The sequence below is a fragment of the Salvelinus fontinalis genome, chromosome 16, assembly GCF_029448725.1.
Source record: "Salvelinus fontinalis isolate EN_2023a chromosome 16, ASM2944872v1, whole genome shotgun sequence".
Taxonomy (NCBI): Eukaryota; Metazoa; Chordata; class Actinopteri; order Salmoniformes; family Salmonidae; genus Salvelinus; species Salvelinus fontinalis.
The window spans coordinates 40,901,341-40,916,268 of record NC_074680.1 but is presented as its reverse complement, the minus strand read 5'-3'; the positions used below and the strand labels follow the sequence as shown (position 1 = coordinate 40,916,268).

At 41.0% G+C, this 14,928-nt stretch overlaps 1 protein-coding gene, 1 long non-coding RNA gene and 1 other non-coding gene across 3 annotated transcripts; 1 reads left to right on the top strand and 2 right to left on the bottom strand.

Moving 5' to 3' along the window:
- Positions 1–904: 904 nt before the first annotated feature.
- trnal-cag (transfer RNA leucine (anticodon CAG)) lies at positions 905–987 on the bottom strand. Its single transcript has one exon. It is a non-coding gene; the product is annotated as a tRNA-Leu (tRNA).
- Positions 988–9,271: 8,284 nt separating this feature from the next.
- dusp23b (dual specificity phosphatase 23b) lies at positions 9,272–10,445 on the top strand. Its single transcript, XM_055865453.1, has 2 exons — positions 9,272–9,541; positions 9,757–10,445. The coding sequence occupies exons 1-2, from the start codon at positions 9,272–9,274 to the stop codon at positions 9,940–9,942; spliced, it is 456 nt and encodes a 151-aa protein (XP_055721428.1). The 3' UTR covers positions 9,943–10,445.
- Positions 10,446–10,531: 86 nt separating this feature from the next.
- On the bottom strand, positions 10,532–13,298 carry LOC129813188 (uncharacterized). The gene is made up of 3 exons (XR_008753130.1): positions 12,270–13,298; positions 11,806–11,879; positions 10,532–11,709 (listed from the first exon to the last, which is right to left on the bottom strand). It is a non-coding gene; the product is annotated as an uncharacterized LOC129813188 (long non-coding RNA).
- Positions 13,299–14,928: the final 1,630 nt, after the last annotated feature.

Genomic DNA, 14,928 nt, shown 5'->3' with positions numbered 1-14,928 from the left:
TTGGAGTATAAGACATCAATGAACATTCACATGGGCCAGACTATGAGGGTTATTCATAAAACGATATAAAATGTATAAATCAGCCATTCGAACTGCAAGGAGAAATCTAGTAGACATTGCAGACTGTGCAGAAACGGACATAGGTCCCTTCATCAAACAAGAGGTAGGCCATCACATTTCACGAGGAACATGGCATCCTACCATATTCATAATCATTCATATTTATAATCTTGGCAAGCCCCATTTATTACCCGGTGCTAACATGGGTCCTTTGTCCTGACCTTGCCTACATTCTGAAAAGTGTCTACACATGGTATTAAAATGTGTCTGTTATCTGTCCACTGTGTTCTGCACTGTGACCAGATTTCCTGGTCCCTCTATCCAAGGGCCTTCATGGGCCGCCTGTTGCCCATCCCTAAACTAGACCATAAGTAGGTATCATAACATGTCTTGGAGAAATATGTAAACGTATATTTCATATAGCTCTTAGGCCAGGCTGTAATATAATATAATTATATCATATTTGGATCATCCGTGAGCATAAAATTACAAAAAGTTCAAATAAAAATGAAAAAAATCTGAGCTTTCTTTAAGGGAATAGGGTGGATTTGCCTCTAGTCACTGATCTTGGGTCCATTTTGCATGTTCCCCACTAATGGTTAAGGATAGGAAGCTGTTCCTAAATCTGTATTTAGGAGAAACTTCACCCTTGCAGTTTGATGAGCTTCTATTTGTTGCACTTTTAGTGCCCTCGTGTGGATAACAGCTCCAACATAATTTTCAACATTATATTTATACTGATTTAGTATTGCGTTAGTTGCTACTATAAAATAACTTACTTGTAGCAGAGGATCTTACTAAAATCGACGCACTTGTCCGATTCAGTTCAGGGGCAAAAACAATTTGTCAGAAGTGGGATTCGAACCCACGCCTCCAGGGGAGACTGCGACCTGAACGCAGCGCCTTAGACCGCTCGGCCATCCTGACATGAGATTGATTGCGAATGTATATCATTTTAACCTTAGAAAGTAAATACGTTAACTTCGAGTATATTTAAAACTAGCATATATACGTTTCTTGGTTTTATTAGTGGCAGGATTTATTGAGAATATACATTTTTTGTACTTGCTAACTGGTTGAAGTTACTTACGTGTTGCATTCAACGATTTAGAAACTCAGAAGTGTCCGAGTTCCTAGTTCCGACTAGCACCTGAACGCGACACAAGGAGCTATACAAATCTTTGACGACGTCGTCGTGCAAGAGAAGGCAGAAGAAGGAATCTCCATTGGAGTTTGTGTACTTTGGTGTTTAACGTTGTTATTATAACGTTACCCTGTTTAACAGGACATCACCTACGCCCAGCTTTAGTCTTTTAGGTAGTTAGCTAAAACGTTTCCTCACCAGAGCTGACTTTTTTATACATTTCTCGAGAAATGTACTTAATGTAAGTGAATATTGCTTGAATGAATTAAATTGACAGTGGTTAGTTAGGATGCGTTACTAGCTGGCAACCTACATAATAAACGTCACTTGAAAGATAATCGAGCAAACGTTCTTTGTTACGGCAATATAGCTAGCTAGTTTATAATGTTTTTTGTTCACCGAGGGACTGGGCGTTTACTGTGTGGATTTCTTTAGCTAACTAGTTCATTATTAGCAGAGATAACTAGCTATATAAAATCTTTATAAGCTAACTAGCTAAGTAGTAACGTTACCTACTAACTAACGTTAGCTGCTTTTGAGTTGGTTGAAGTGTGTCCAAGTCACAGATGAAAGACGAAACCTTTAGCTAGCTAGTTATACCAGCCGTTTGTTAGTCTTTGTCCAAGTATCATGCTCTCTCCCAGTGGAGTGCAGGGCAACTCATTTAGGCCTAGACTCAGTAATCTGTCCAAAATCCTACACTTCCACGAGGCCATACATTTTCATTGTAGCAACGTTAACACAGCAATAAGCCTATTTATTATTTTATTATTTTTTTTATTTTATTTAATTGATTTTGAATCCCAGCCCCCGTCCCTGCAGGATGCTTTTGCCTTTTGGTAGGCCATCATTGTAAATAAGAATTTGCTGTTAACTGACTTGCCTAGTTAAATAAAGGTTAAATAAAAACAAAAAAAAGAGCAATTCAGAGTTCACCTGTTCAGATACAAGTAACCATAGACGCAATACATCCATAAAGCTATCAGAGTTATCCTATCAGAGTTATCCTCAGTGTCACGCCCTGACCATAGTTTGCTTTGTATGTTTCTATGTTTTGTTTGGTCAGGGTGTGATCTGAGTGGGCATTCTATGTTGTTTGTCTAGTTTGTCTATTTCTATGTGTTTGGCCCGATATGGTTCTCAATCAGAGGCAGTTGTTTGTCGTTGTCTCTGATTGGGAGCCATATTTAGGTAGTCTGTTTTGTATTGTGGGTTGTGGGTGATTGTTCCTGAGTTTGTGTTGTCACTTTACGGGACTGTTTCGTCTTTGTTTGTTTATTCGTTATTTTGTTTGTTTCAAGTATTCCTATTAAAATGGATACTCACCACGCTGCATCTTGGTCCGACATTTCTTACTCCTCGTCAGAGGAGGACGAAGAATTCCGTTACACTCTGTGAACAAGTTTCAGATAACAATACATCCATAAAGCTATCAGAGTTATCCTCATTGAACAAGTTTCAGATAACAATACATCCATAAAGCTATCAGAGTTATCCTCAGTGAACAAGTGTCAGATAGCAATACATCCATAAAGCTATCAGAGTTATCCTCAGTGAACAAGTGTCAGATAGCAATACATCCATAAAGCTATCAGAGTTATCCTCAGTGAACAAGTGTGAGATAACAATACATCCATAAAGCTATCAGAGTTATCCTCAGTGAACAAGTGTCAGATAGAGACCAAACATGGACATAATAACATTAGTCAGTCCTCTGAATACTGTAACAGAGAGATATATTTTGGCCCAGGATTACATGTGCTCGTTCATAACAAATGCTCTAATAATTTTAACTATGTGTTGTTTTTGTGGAATACAAATGTGCATAAAAAATTTACACAAAATACTTCAAAAATATTTGACTGCTAAGTGGTAGCATTCTTGTTTTACTTTTGTAAATAAAGTGGTGGTTTGTTGAGGAGAAGAAAGTCAAGCAAAGATTTGCTAGCTAGCTAACTTAGCTGGCCAACTTTAGCTAGCTAACATCAGCTATTTGGCTAATCCTCCATGGATATGGTAAGTTTAAATGTTTACCTGTTGTAGCTATGTGTGTGTGTGTGTGCGCGTGTGTGTGTGGAAATTACCCCAGAGCATCCGTAAATTGCTCTGGCCCTGGAGCTAGCAAGTGAAGGCTCCCTGGCCTGAGCCGTCCCGACTACGGTCTGGAGGCGATGCAGGAAAGGTAACAAAAGGGAAGGAGTACAGAAGTTAATCAGCCTGCTGACTGAGAAATGAAAATAGCCTATGTTGCTGTCTCTCTATCTCTCTCCGTATGTCTGCCTGACTCCCAGATTGCTGAGGGGCAACATAGTCAATGTACTTGCTAGGCTAAGTCTAATTTAGTAAAGAACTTAGGTAATGGTAATGGTCTCTGTATTTACAGTTCCTGGAACATGTCAATGGCCTAATGCATGTCCTCTAAAGCAGTGCTTGGCCACCCACTAAGTTACCAGTGATCTATTCTGCCACATCCCAGGGAATTGAGAGAGCAGAACTACCCCTCCTTAAATCCATAGTCATGGACAGTAAGTTTTGTGTGCAAAAAGTGATTTTTTCCATATGTTTAATAATGTGATATGTAATGTGTATTGATTCCTACTAACCAGCTTTGTAAGAGCTAGGTTTGTAATAGCAATGCTGATTATCATGAATGTGTTTTTCACTGAGACTTTCCCCAAGAGACATGCTATTCAGCTGCCTATGATTGCCTGATCTTACATTCTTAGAAAAAAAGGTGCTATTTAGAACCTAAAAGGATTAATCGGCTGTCCACATAGGTGAACCCTTTGAAGAAGCATTTTTGCTTCAATCTAGAACCCTTTCTATAAAAGGTTCTACCTGGAACCAAAAAAAGGGTTATCATATGGGGACAGCCGAAAAAAACATTTGGAACCCTTTATTCTAAGAATGTAGTGTAAGTAGATCCAATTGAAATCACTGTTTTAATAATATACATTTGTGAAGCAAATAAAAACCTATTTGAACTTTTTTTTCAGGTGCAAAACCCTTGAGAAAGTTTCTTCCATTTTACGCTTGCTCATTCTCCCAGAGAAGATTAAGATATTTGCCAAATACACCCATTACTAACAATGTTTGTTGCAGGAATGATATTACAGGCACATAACTTTTGAAAAATATAATATTTTATTGCCTTTTTGCACATACTTGAATTTTTGCATTTACCTTTCATTTTCTAAGACTGCCAAGCTGTCCTCAAATGAGGGGACCTCTGGATTATGGAGCGGTGTGTTTATAAAAGTTTTTAACATGTTACCACATGTATTAGGATTAAGCTAAACTTGACCATTTAGAGATGAGTAAAAAAACAAACATAATCCAACTACTGTCTAATTTTGATATCCTCATAAAATGTTTCAGATTGATGATTTAATGAAATGATGTCCCACTTCAATAATGAAGGGACATAGGAGGAGCAAACATGCCTGTGCATGTTTGTAGTTGGTAAGGAAATGTGAACCGTTGACATAGACAATCAGACATTTTTAATAGATTCTGACTGTTAAAGATATTTTACTGTGCATTACTGTTCTGTTGTGTCCTGCATGCCCACATTATGCCAACCGATAATTCATTTTTTCTCTTTTTATCCTTACAGTAAGTGTCAAGAAAAGCCAGAAATCTCAGGAGGTTGATGTGTTGTGGGCCGTCTGTAAAGTCCTAAAATATGCCCCTGAGGATGCAAAGTATTTATATGAGCAAGTTGCTCTTTTTTTGAAAGCATCTCTAAGCGATAACTGCCACAAACTTCTTCAACATGTACCATGGAAATACTTTTAGGTAGCTGAGTTCACAAAGTTTCTTCAGGAATGTCCTTTTCTCGTTTTCTTTTAAAATCTCAAATTGATACATTTGTAATGCGCTGACTCTCTTCACTGCGCTGATTCTCTTCACTGCGCTGACTCTCTCACTGCGCTGATTCTCTTCACTGCGCTGACTCTCTTCACTGCGCTGATTCTCTTCACTGCGCTGACTCTCTTCACTGCGCTGATTCTCTTCACTGCGCTGACTCTCTTCACTGCGCTGACTCTCTTCACTGCGCTGATTCTCTTCACTGTGCTGATTCTCTTCACTGCACTGATTCTCTTCACTGCGCTGATTCTCTTCACTGCGCTGACTCTCTTCACTGCGCTGATTCTCTTCACTGCGCTGACTCTCTTCACTGCGCTGATTCTCTTCACTGCGCTGACTCTCTTCACTGCGCTGACTCTCTTCACTGCGCTGATTCTCTTCACTGCGCTGACTCTCTTCACTATGCTGATTCTCTTCACTGCGCTGATTCTCTTCACTGCGCTGATTCCCTTCACTGCGCTGACTCTCTTCACTGCGCTGACTCTCTTCACTGCGCTGACTCTCTTCACTGCGCTGATTCTCTTCACTGCGCTGACTCTCTTCACTGCGCTGATTCTCTTCACTGCGCTGACTCTCTCACTGCGCTGATTCTCTTCACTGCGCTGACTCTCTTCACTGCGCTGATTCTCTTCACTGCGCTGACTCTCTTCACTGCGCTGATTCTCTTCACTGCGCTGACTCTCTTCACTGCGCTGACTCTCTTCACTGCGCTGATTCTCTTCACTGTGCTGATTCTCTTCACTGCACTGATTCTCTTCACTGCGCTGATTCTCTTCACTGCGCTGACTCTCTTCACTGCGCTGATTCTCTTCACTGCGCTGACTCTCTTCACTGCGCTGATTCTCTTCACTGCACTGACTCTCTTCACTGCGCCTGTCTCTTCACTGCGCTGACTCTCTTCACTGCGCTGACTCTCTTCACTGTGCTGATTCTCTTCACTGCGCTGATTCTCTTCACTGCGCTGATTCCCTTCACTGCGCTGACTCTCTTCACTGCGCTGACTCTCTTCACTGCGCTGACTCTCTTCACTGCGCTGATTCTCTTCACTGCGCTGACTCTCTTCACTGCGCTGATTCTCTTCACTGCGCTGACTCTCTTCACTGCGCTGATTCTCTTCACTGCGCTGACTCTCTTCACTGCGCTGATTCTCTTCACTGCGCTGATTCTCTTCACTGCGCTGGCTCTCTTCACTGCGGTGACTCTCTTCACTGCGCTGATTCTCTTCACTGCGCTGATTCTCTTCACTGCGCTGATTCTCTTCACTGCGCTGGCTCTCTTCACTGCGGTGACTCTCTTCACTGCGCTGATTCTCTTCACTGCACTGATTCTCTTCACTGCGCTGACTCTCTTCACTGCGCTGACTCTCTTCACTGCGCTGATTCTCTTCACTGCGCTGATTCTTCACTGCAGATCTGACCAATCACACCCCTCTTCAAGGGGGCCACTAAGCTCCAGATTGTCTTCTGGCCTCAGAGGTCCTTGATGAGGATCTACCTCATCATACCACTCATATTATTCATTAATGAAATAAAACAATGGGCCTTTATATACTCTGTGTCACTCACTCTATGGGTGAATTATGAATCAATTACTGTATGCAGATGTGCAAAAATATTGTAATGTAGATTTTGTTTTGCTATTGCTTGCTATTGTTTTGCTATCTTTTTTAAATGTAAGATTATTTTGCAGATTTAAACTTTAATTGGTGACTATGGAAACAGATAGAAATGTAATGAACCATATGTTCAATATCCAACTGTATCCGCTGCAATACTTTTTACTGTAGCTAATACGCTGTAGTCAGGTGGTCATTACCAGGTTATGAGGAGGTCTTAACTATAACCAGTTGGCAACATAATATAGCACATAATATAGTGGTCAGAATTATGACCAGGTCAGATAGAGCTCACAATTATGACCATTCGGTCATATGGTGGTCACAAAAAGACGTTACAATTATTTATTTATTTCATTTTTTTTCCCCTTTTTTTTTTTTTTATTCATTCATTTATTCATGCTCACTTAAATCAAATGTTATTTGTCACATGCACCGAAAACAACAGATGTAGACCTGACAGTGCAATGCTTACTTACAAGCCCTTAACCAACAATTCAGTTTTAAGAAAAATACTCCCAAAAAAAGAAAATAAATAAAAGTAACAAATAATTACATCATTTAGCAGACGCTCTTATCCAGAGCGACTTACAAATTGGAAAGTTCATACATTTTCATCCTGGTCCCCCCGTGGGGAATGAACCCACAACCCTGGCGTTGCAAGCGCCATGCTCTACCAACTGAGCCACACGGGACTAATTAAAGAGCAAATTAACAATAGCGAGAAAAAATGCAGGGGGTACCAATGTGCACCGGTTAGTCGAGGTCATTGAGGTAATATGTACATGTAGGTAGAGTTATTAAAGTGACTGTTCTTAGATAGAAATTGGACACTGGGACCTGTATGATGCCGCTAAGGTGGCAGTTGGAGGCCAGCTCCAGACCCTTACTGCAATCTCTCTGCCGCAACGGTCCAATGAAAAACAATGACTTCCGCCGCGACGTTGGCAAGGTATGTCAATAAAAAGGTTCTGACTATAAGGTGTACATCTACGACCAGAATTGACTTTTCATAGCAGGTTAGAAGAATTTACGCAGCAGGTTATAATAATTACTGTGGTGGGTTAGGAGACTTAGTTTAAGGTTAGGAAAGGGGTTAGAGTTTGCTAAAATGCTCTCCTAACGACAAAAAGGCACTTCCAGCCATAGCTCTACTCGCTCTATCTGGTCCCAACCAATGATGTATATAAAGCCTAGATTGCAGAAGCTTTGTATTGGCCAATGAGAGGCTTTAAAGCCACTGATGAGACCATATTGGCACTCCTCAGAAGAAGCAGTCCTCTGTAGGAATTTATGGAATTATACATTATTTCAATTAAATGTTTCACGGACAAAATTACATGTATTTAAGTATTTTTGTTGGTGTAGTGGGGACAGTAACATTAGTACTTTCAACAAATTATACTTTAAGGATTTTATTTGTATGTTTAGTTCTGTATGCACTGTATGCACTGGTCCCATGTGGCTCAGTTGGTAGAGCATGGCGCTTGCAACGCCAGGGTTGTGGGTTCATTCCCCACAGGGGACCAGAATGAATATGTATGAACTTTCCAATTTGTAAGTCGCTCTGGATAAGAGCGTCTGCTAAATGACTTAAATGTAATGTAAATGTATGCATTAAGGTGTCTGTAATATAATAAACGTGTCAAAAACAAATGTAGACATTATAAATGCATTTCTGTACAGTAACTTATGTACAGTGCCAAGATGGAGGTGCAGTGGCTTCAAACCAGTGCCCCCAGAATATTGTCTAGTGTATATATATTTTATTGTTCACCGCCCTTTACAAATCTTTGACGTCATCGTTCTAAAGACGGATTAAGCTCCAGTGTAGGTTGTGTTCTTTGGTGTTTAAGGTTCCCCTGTTTAACAGAACATCACCCACCACACCCTAACTTTAGTCGTTTAGCTAGCTACAAAATCTTTTCACACCAGATCTGACGTTTTTATACAAGGATTTCTTCAGAAAAGAATACTGAATGTAAGTAAATAAGTGTATTGCGTTGTATGAATGAATTGACAGGTGCCAGTAGCATGCTAGCTAACAACCTATTTTATAAACTTCACGTAGAGATAGCTAGCAAGCAAACTTTATATTACATTTGGACTTTTGGCAATATAACAAACGTTAGTTTATCATCTTTTTTTGTACACGGAGTTGACGCCCACCGTTTGTCATGGACGTTCATGGATATATTTAACTAACTCAACTAGTAGCTACTACTAACTAGCTGCTTTTGAGTGGGTTGAAGTGTCAAAGTCACAGATGAAAGGGGAAATCTTTAGCTAGCTAGTTATACCAACCGTTTGTTTATAATAAACCTTGTTCAAGTATCATGCGATCTCCCAGTGGAGTACAATTCAACTAGGCCAGATTTCAGTCATCTTTCCTAAATACTACACAAAACTGAGGCCAAACAGTTTCACCGTAGTAACGTTAACACAGCAATTGGCTTATTTTAGTATTTTCCTTAATTTTGATTGGGTGGCATCTGAATGCACATTGTGACTTGCTGTGAATATGAGATTATTGAATGGTAAAACAATCTCTACATTTCACAGTATTTCAGATTGACTTTGCCATGGCCTGTAGTCCACCCCCCAATTTCTCTTGGGTCGAACCTAAAAAGTTGGCAGGACTGGCTCTTCCCCGAATGACTGCCCACTACCAATACCTTCTGGACAATGGCATTCAACACCTGGTCTGCTTGTGTGAGAAAAAACCTCCCAACTATGATACCGTCCCAGGAGTGAAACTACACCACATCAATATAATAGACTTCACCCCACCAACTCCAGAACAAATTCAGAGGTTTCTGTCTATTGTGGAGGAATCGAACGCTAAAGGCGAGGTAAGGGTTCAATTAGCCATTATTCAGCTAATACATCAGAGGACTTCCTTCTGTTCTGACACATGAAACCAAACAAACATTGACCACTGAGTTCGCAATGGTCACAGTCAAAATGTACACTGTTTAATTATTGTCAACCATTGATGTATATTAACACACAGCCTTCTGCCTTCTTTATCTATGTAGTCAACCACATGTATTTCTCTCTGCTGTAGGGTGTAGCTGTTCACTGTATGCATGGCCATGGGAGGACAGGGACCATGTTGGCCTGCTATCTGGTGAAGACCAGGAAGATCTCAGGCATCTCAGCCATCAATGAGATCAGAAGACTACGTCACGGCTCTATTGAGACACACGACCAGGAGAAAGCAGTGGTGCAGTTTTACCAGCGCATTAAATAACTTTGTTTGTTTAAATATTTTACGTTTAAATAATTTTAAAGGGGAAATCAACTTGTATACCTGTACTGTACACATCTATAACTTGATCAATTGAAGTGGCCAAATTTGAAAAGGGCCCACATTTTATATATTGTAGCTGTATTTCTTCTTTAAAGCTGCTACTCAGGTTTGGAACTACACATGTATTTTTTTAGGAGTGACTATATTTAACTCTAGGAAGGTGTCCTGAGTTGTATGGGAAGAATACGGTACATCTATAATGTTAACCATGACCGCTGTGCCTCTGCATTGCTTACTCTTTGGAGTTTTAGGCTGGGTATCTATAATGCACTTTGTGTCAACTGCTGATGTAAAATGGGCTTTATAAAACACATTTTATTGCTGTTGTAAATTTTGCCAAAAATAACCATTAATTTATTACAAAAATGCATTAATTGACCTACCTAAGTTTTGATTGAGTTCAATTAAACAACACTCATGCAATAAGCATTTGTGACTCACCACCTGGATTTGGTCTTATGTAGCAACATTTGAAATTGGGTTTTTTACATTGGTAAAAAGTAGAGACTCCGCTACAAAATGGTATATCATACACTGCATTTTTGAGGAACAATGGGAAAGTAATTCTACTTTGGAAGTTGATACACTTGTAAACTCACTTTTGAGAAAATGGCCTTTGAATGTTTTGGTAAACCTACTGGAGAGCTCTACTTTGTCTATACACGTTCAGCATTGTTCACACCCTCTTAAGCCAGCCCCCACACATCTCTTTATGGATTCACATGTGAGGTCATGTGCTGAACAGTGTAGTAAAGATTAAGACTTAAAGTGGTAGTAGCCTACAATAAGGAAACATTCCAGGTAAACAAAGTATCCAGCTGTAAAGATACCTTAATATAACATGACTGAAGTAAAAGTCACCCAGTAAAATACTACTTGATCCGAGGGATAAGAGACGTTGGTGCTCCTTGAATGTGAGATTCTCAGGGGCTGCATCACCTCTGATGTCCTGCTGGACTCTGCATTACAACCAATCAATAACCCACAAATGTTATTGAGAAGATCAATTGTAGGTTATCAATACAGATATACAGACTGCGTATTATATTTACCTCACATGCGACCCATGAGAAGACTGCAATTATCCCATTAAATGAATTGTTAGTCGATTTTCAAGAGCAACACTATTGGTAGACTCACTAATCATGTTGGGGCTGGAACATTTCAGCTGTCTGTTCTTCAGCAGGGCCTGTTCTCTCTGTGTTCTGTTCCCTCCATGGTGAAGGTTATTACCCCATAGTCCTGAAGGACCAGGGCTCTGCACCATACCCTCATACAGGATCAGGGTCTTACCGTTGGGCTTAGCAGGGCCACTACCATCCAATGCTGAGGGAATCATAAACCAGTTGGTTAGATCTAGATCATCTCGGAACCCGTAGAGATCCATGAGAATGTCACCAGCTATAAGGTCTATAAGGTCTCTACCGTTTTTCATTGTGGAAAACGACTACTGATTGATGGGAGTCCATGAAATGCAATTAGCTGAATCGAAAATACAAATTGTCTTTGATCTTAGATCATTACACCTTTGTTGAGGGACTGTTCAGGGGGGAAAAAGCTAATGCAATAGAAATGTTGCCTTTTATTCTTGTTCTGCTTGTACCTATAGTTGCTACTGAAGTTCCTCTACTTGTATCTAGTTGTTACTGAAGGTGGTTCATCAAGCAGGTCAGCCAGACCATGGTATGCTGCCCCCTGCTTGGCAACCTGTTGAGTCACAACAATTATTATAATATATATATTTTTTAAGTTTCACATAGCCATAGGACTGAAAAAGGACCTGAAAGTTAGAACGCTATCTACCTTTCTTGTGAGAATCCTGCCAGATTGTGTCCATCCACGTACATCAACTGGCCCCCAGAAATCAACCTGCCATCCTGACCAACACAACGCCATGGAAACACATGGGGAACATAAGATTTCAATGATGTTCATTCAAATGTATCGACATGTTATTGCATACTGTACCCAGTCCACATACATTATTTTAATTGTACTATACACTGTACAAAACATTCCATGACATAGATTGACCAGGTGAAAGCTATGATCCCTTATTGATTTTACCTGCTAAATCCACTTCAATCAGTGTAGATGAAGGGGAGGAGACAGGTTAAAGAAGGATGTTTAAGCCTTGAGACAATTGAGACATGGATTATGTATGTATTCCATTCAGAGGTTGAATGGGCAAGACAAAATATTTAATTGCCTTTGAACGGGTATGGTAGTAGGTGCCAGGCGCAACGGTAGTCTTTTAACTCAGTTACCTTAGCTGTCTTGGGAACAGGAACAATGGTGGCCCTCTTGAAGCATGTAGGAACAGCAGACTGGGATAGGGATTGATTGAATATGTCCGTAAACACACCAGCCAGCTGGTCTGCGCATGCTCCGAGGACGCGGCTAGGGATGCTGTCTGGGCCAGCAGCCTTGGGAGGGTTAACACGTTTAATTGTTTTACTCACGTTGGGTGCGGTGAAGGAGAGTCCGCAGGTTTTGGTAGCTGGCCATGTCAGTGGCACTGTATTGTCCTCAAAGTGAGCTAAGAAGTTGTTTAGTTTGTCTGGGAGCAAGACATCTGGGTCCGCGACGGGGATGGTTTTCTTTTTGTAGTACGTGATTGACTGTAGAACCTGCCACATTCCTCTCGTGTCTGAGCCATTGAATTGCGACTCTACTTTGTCTCTATACTGACGCTAGGGCTTGTTTGATTGCCTTGCGGAGAGTATAGGTACACTGTTTGTATTTGGTCATGTTTCCAGTCGCCTTGCCCTTATTAAAAGCAGTGGTTCGCGCTTTCAGTTTTGCACGAATGCTGCCATTAATCCACGGTTTTTGGTTGGGGAAGGTTTTAATAGTCGCTGTTGGTACAACATCACCGATGCACTTTCTAATAAACTCGCTCATCGAATCAGCGTATACATCAATGTTGTTGTTTGACACTATCCGGAACATATCTCAGTCCACGTGATCAAAGTCATCTTGAAGCGTGGAATCAGATTGGTCGGACCAGCGTTGAACAGACCTGAGCACGGGCGTTTCCTGTTTTAGTTTCTGTCTATAGACTGGGAGCAACAAAATGGAGTCATGGTCAGATTTGCCGGAAGGAGGGCGAGGGATGGCTTTGTATGCGTCGCGGAAGTTAGAGTAACAATGATCCAGAATTTTCCCAGCTCGGGTCACGCATTCGATATGCTGATAAAATGTAGGGAGCCTTGTTTTCAGATTAGCCTTGTTAAAATCCCCAGCTACAACAAATGCAGCCTCAGGATATGTGGTTTCCAGTTTACATAGAGTCCAATGAAGTTCTTTCAGGGCCGTCGAGGTGTCTGATTGGGGGGGATGTACACGACTGTGATTATAATCTAAGAGAATTCTCTTGGTAGATAATGCGGTTGGCATTTGATTGTAAGGAATTATAGGTCAGATGGACAAAAGGACTTGAGTTCCTGTATGTTGTTATGATCACACCACGACTCGTTAATCATAAGGCATACCCCCCGCCCTTCTTCTTACCAGAAAGATGCTTGTTTCTGTCGGCGTGATGCGTGAAGAAACCGGGTGGCTGTACCGACTCTGACAACTTATCCCGAGTGAGCCATGTTTCCGTGAAACAGAGAATGTTACAATCTCTGATGTCTCTCTGGAAGGCAACCCTTGCTCGGATTTCGTCTACCTTGTTGTCAAGAGACTGGACGTTGGCTAGTAGTATACTCGGGAGCGGTGGGCGATGTGTCTGTCTACGGAGCCTGACCAGAAGACCGCTCTGTCTGCCCCTTCTGCAGTGCCGTTGTTTTGGGTCGCCAGCTGGGATCCGATCCTTTGTCCTGGGTGATGGACCAAACAGAGGATCCGCTTCGGGAAAGTCGTATTCCTGGTCGTAATGTTGATAAGTTGGCGTTGCTCTTATATCCAATAGTTCCTCCAGGCTGTATGTAATAAGACTTAAGATTTCCTGGGGTAACAGTGTAAAAAATAATACATAAAAAAACAAAATACTGCATAATTTCCTGAGAACGCGAAGCGAGGCGGCCATCTCTGTCGGCGCCGGATGTCAACAGTTTCCCTTGTTATCAAGAATGGTCCACCACCCAAAGGACATCCAGCCAACTTGACACAACTGTGGGAAGTATTGGAGTCAACATGGGCCAGCATCCCTGTGAAACGCTTTCAACACCTTGTAGAGTCCATGCCCTGACGAATTGAGGCTGTTCTGAGGACAAAAGGGGAGTGCAACTCAATATTAGGAAGGTTTTTCTGATGTTTTGTATGCTCAGTGTAGTTTTCTAACCATTTCTGCTGGTCCTCCCTTGACGATAGACGACGTATATCCCAAGGTTGTTTTACCCTGCTCCCAGTAGATGGGGGCAAAATATGGATTGTTGCATGAATGGATGATCTAATGAATTTGTACCTTGGCTGCCATGACGCTGACCCACATTCCTCTGTTCAAGGGTTGGTTCAGTGTCTAATAATTGAAAGAAACAGAGAAAAGATCACAATAAGATAAAAAGATAAAAACGGATACAGAACTGTATAATTTGCTTTGGGATACACTCAGAAAAAAAGGCTTCAAAAAGGCTTCTTTGGCTGTCCCCATATGAGAACCCCTTTTGGTTCGAGGTAGAGAAATGGTTTTCTCTGTTGAAGAAGATGGTCCAGAGTGGGGATGAGAGATTGTAATTCAAAGGTCAACAGAAAGAGAGAGCATTTTTAGGTAACTGTACACAGACACAACACACAATACATGCTGTACAGTGCATTGTTATGTATATCATGCATTTTACTTAAGATGTTTATATTTTCCATCCTGAATAAAGCCTCCAACAATGCAGATGTTTTATACCAGTTTTTAAAAGTCATTCACTGTTTTATAGCCTACTGAAACACATTAAAGTTCAGAAAACCTTAATGACAAGTGAATGCAAA

Excerpts from the sequence above, each read along its gene's own strand:
- dusp23b (XM_055865453.1), top strand. The coding sequence starts at position 9,272 with ATGGCCTGTAGTCCACCCCCCAATTTCTCTTGGGTCGAACCTAAAAAG. Across the intron at positions 9,542-9,756 it reads AATCGAACGCTAAAGGCGAG|GGTGTAGCTGTTCACTGTAT; the intron begins GTAAGGGTTCAA and ends TCTCTGCTGTAG.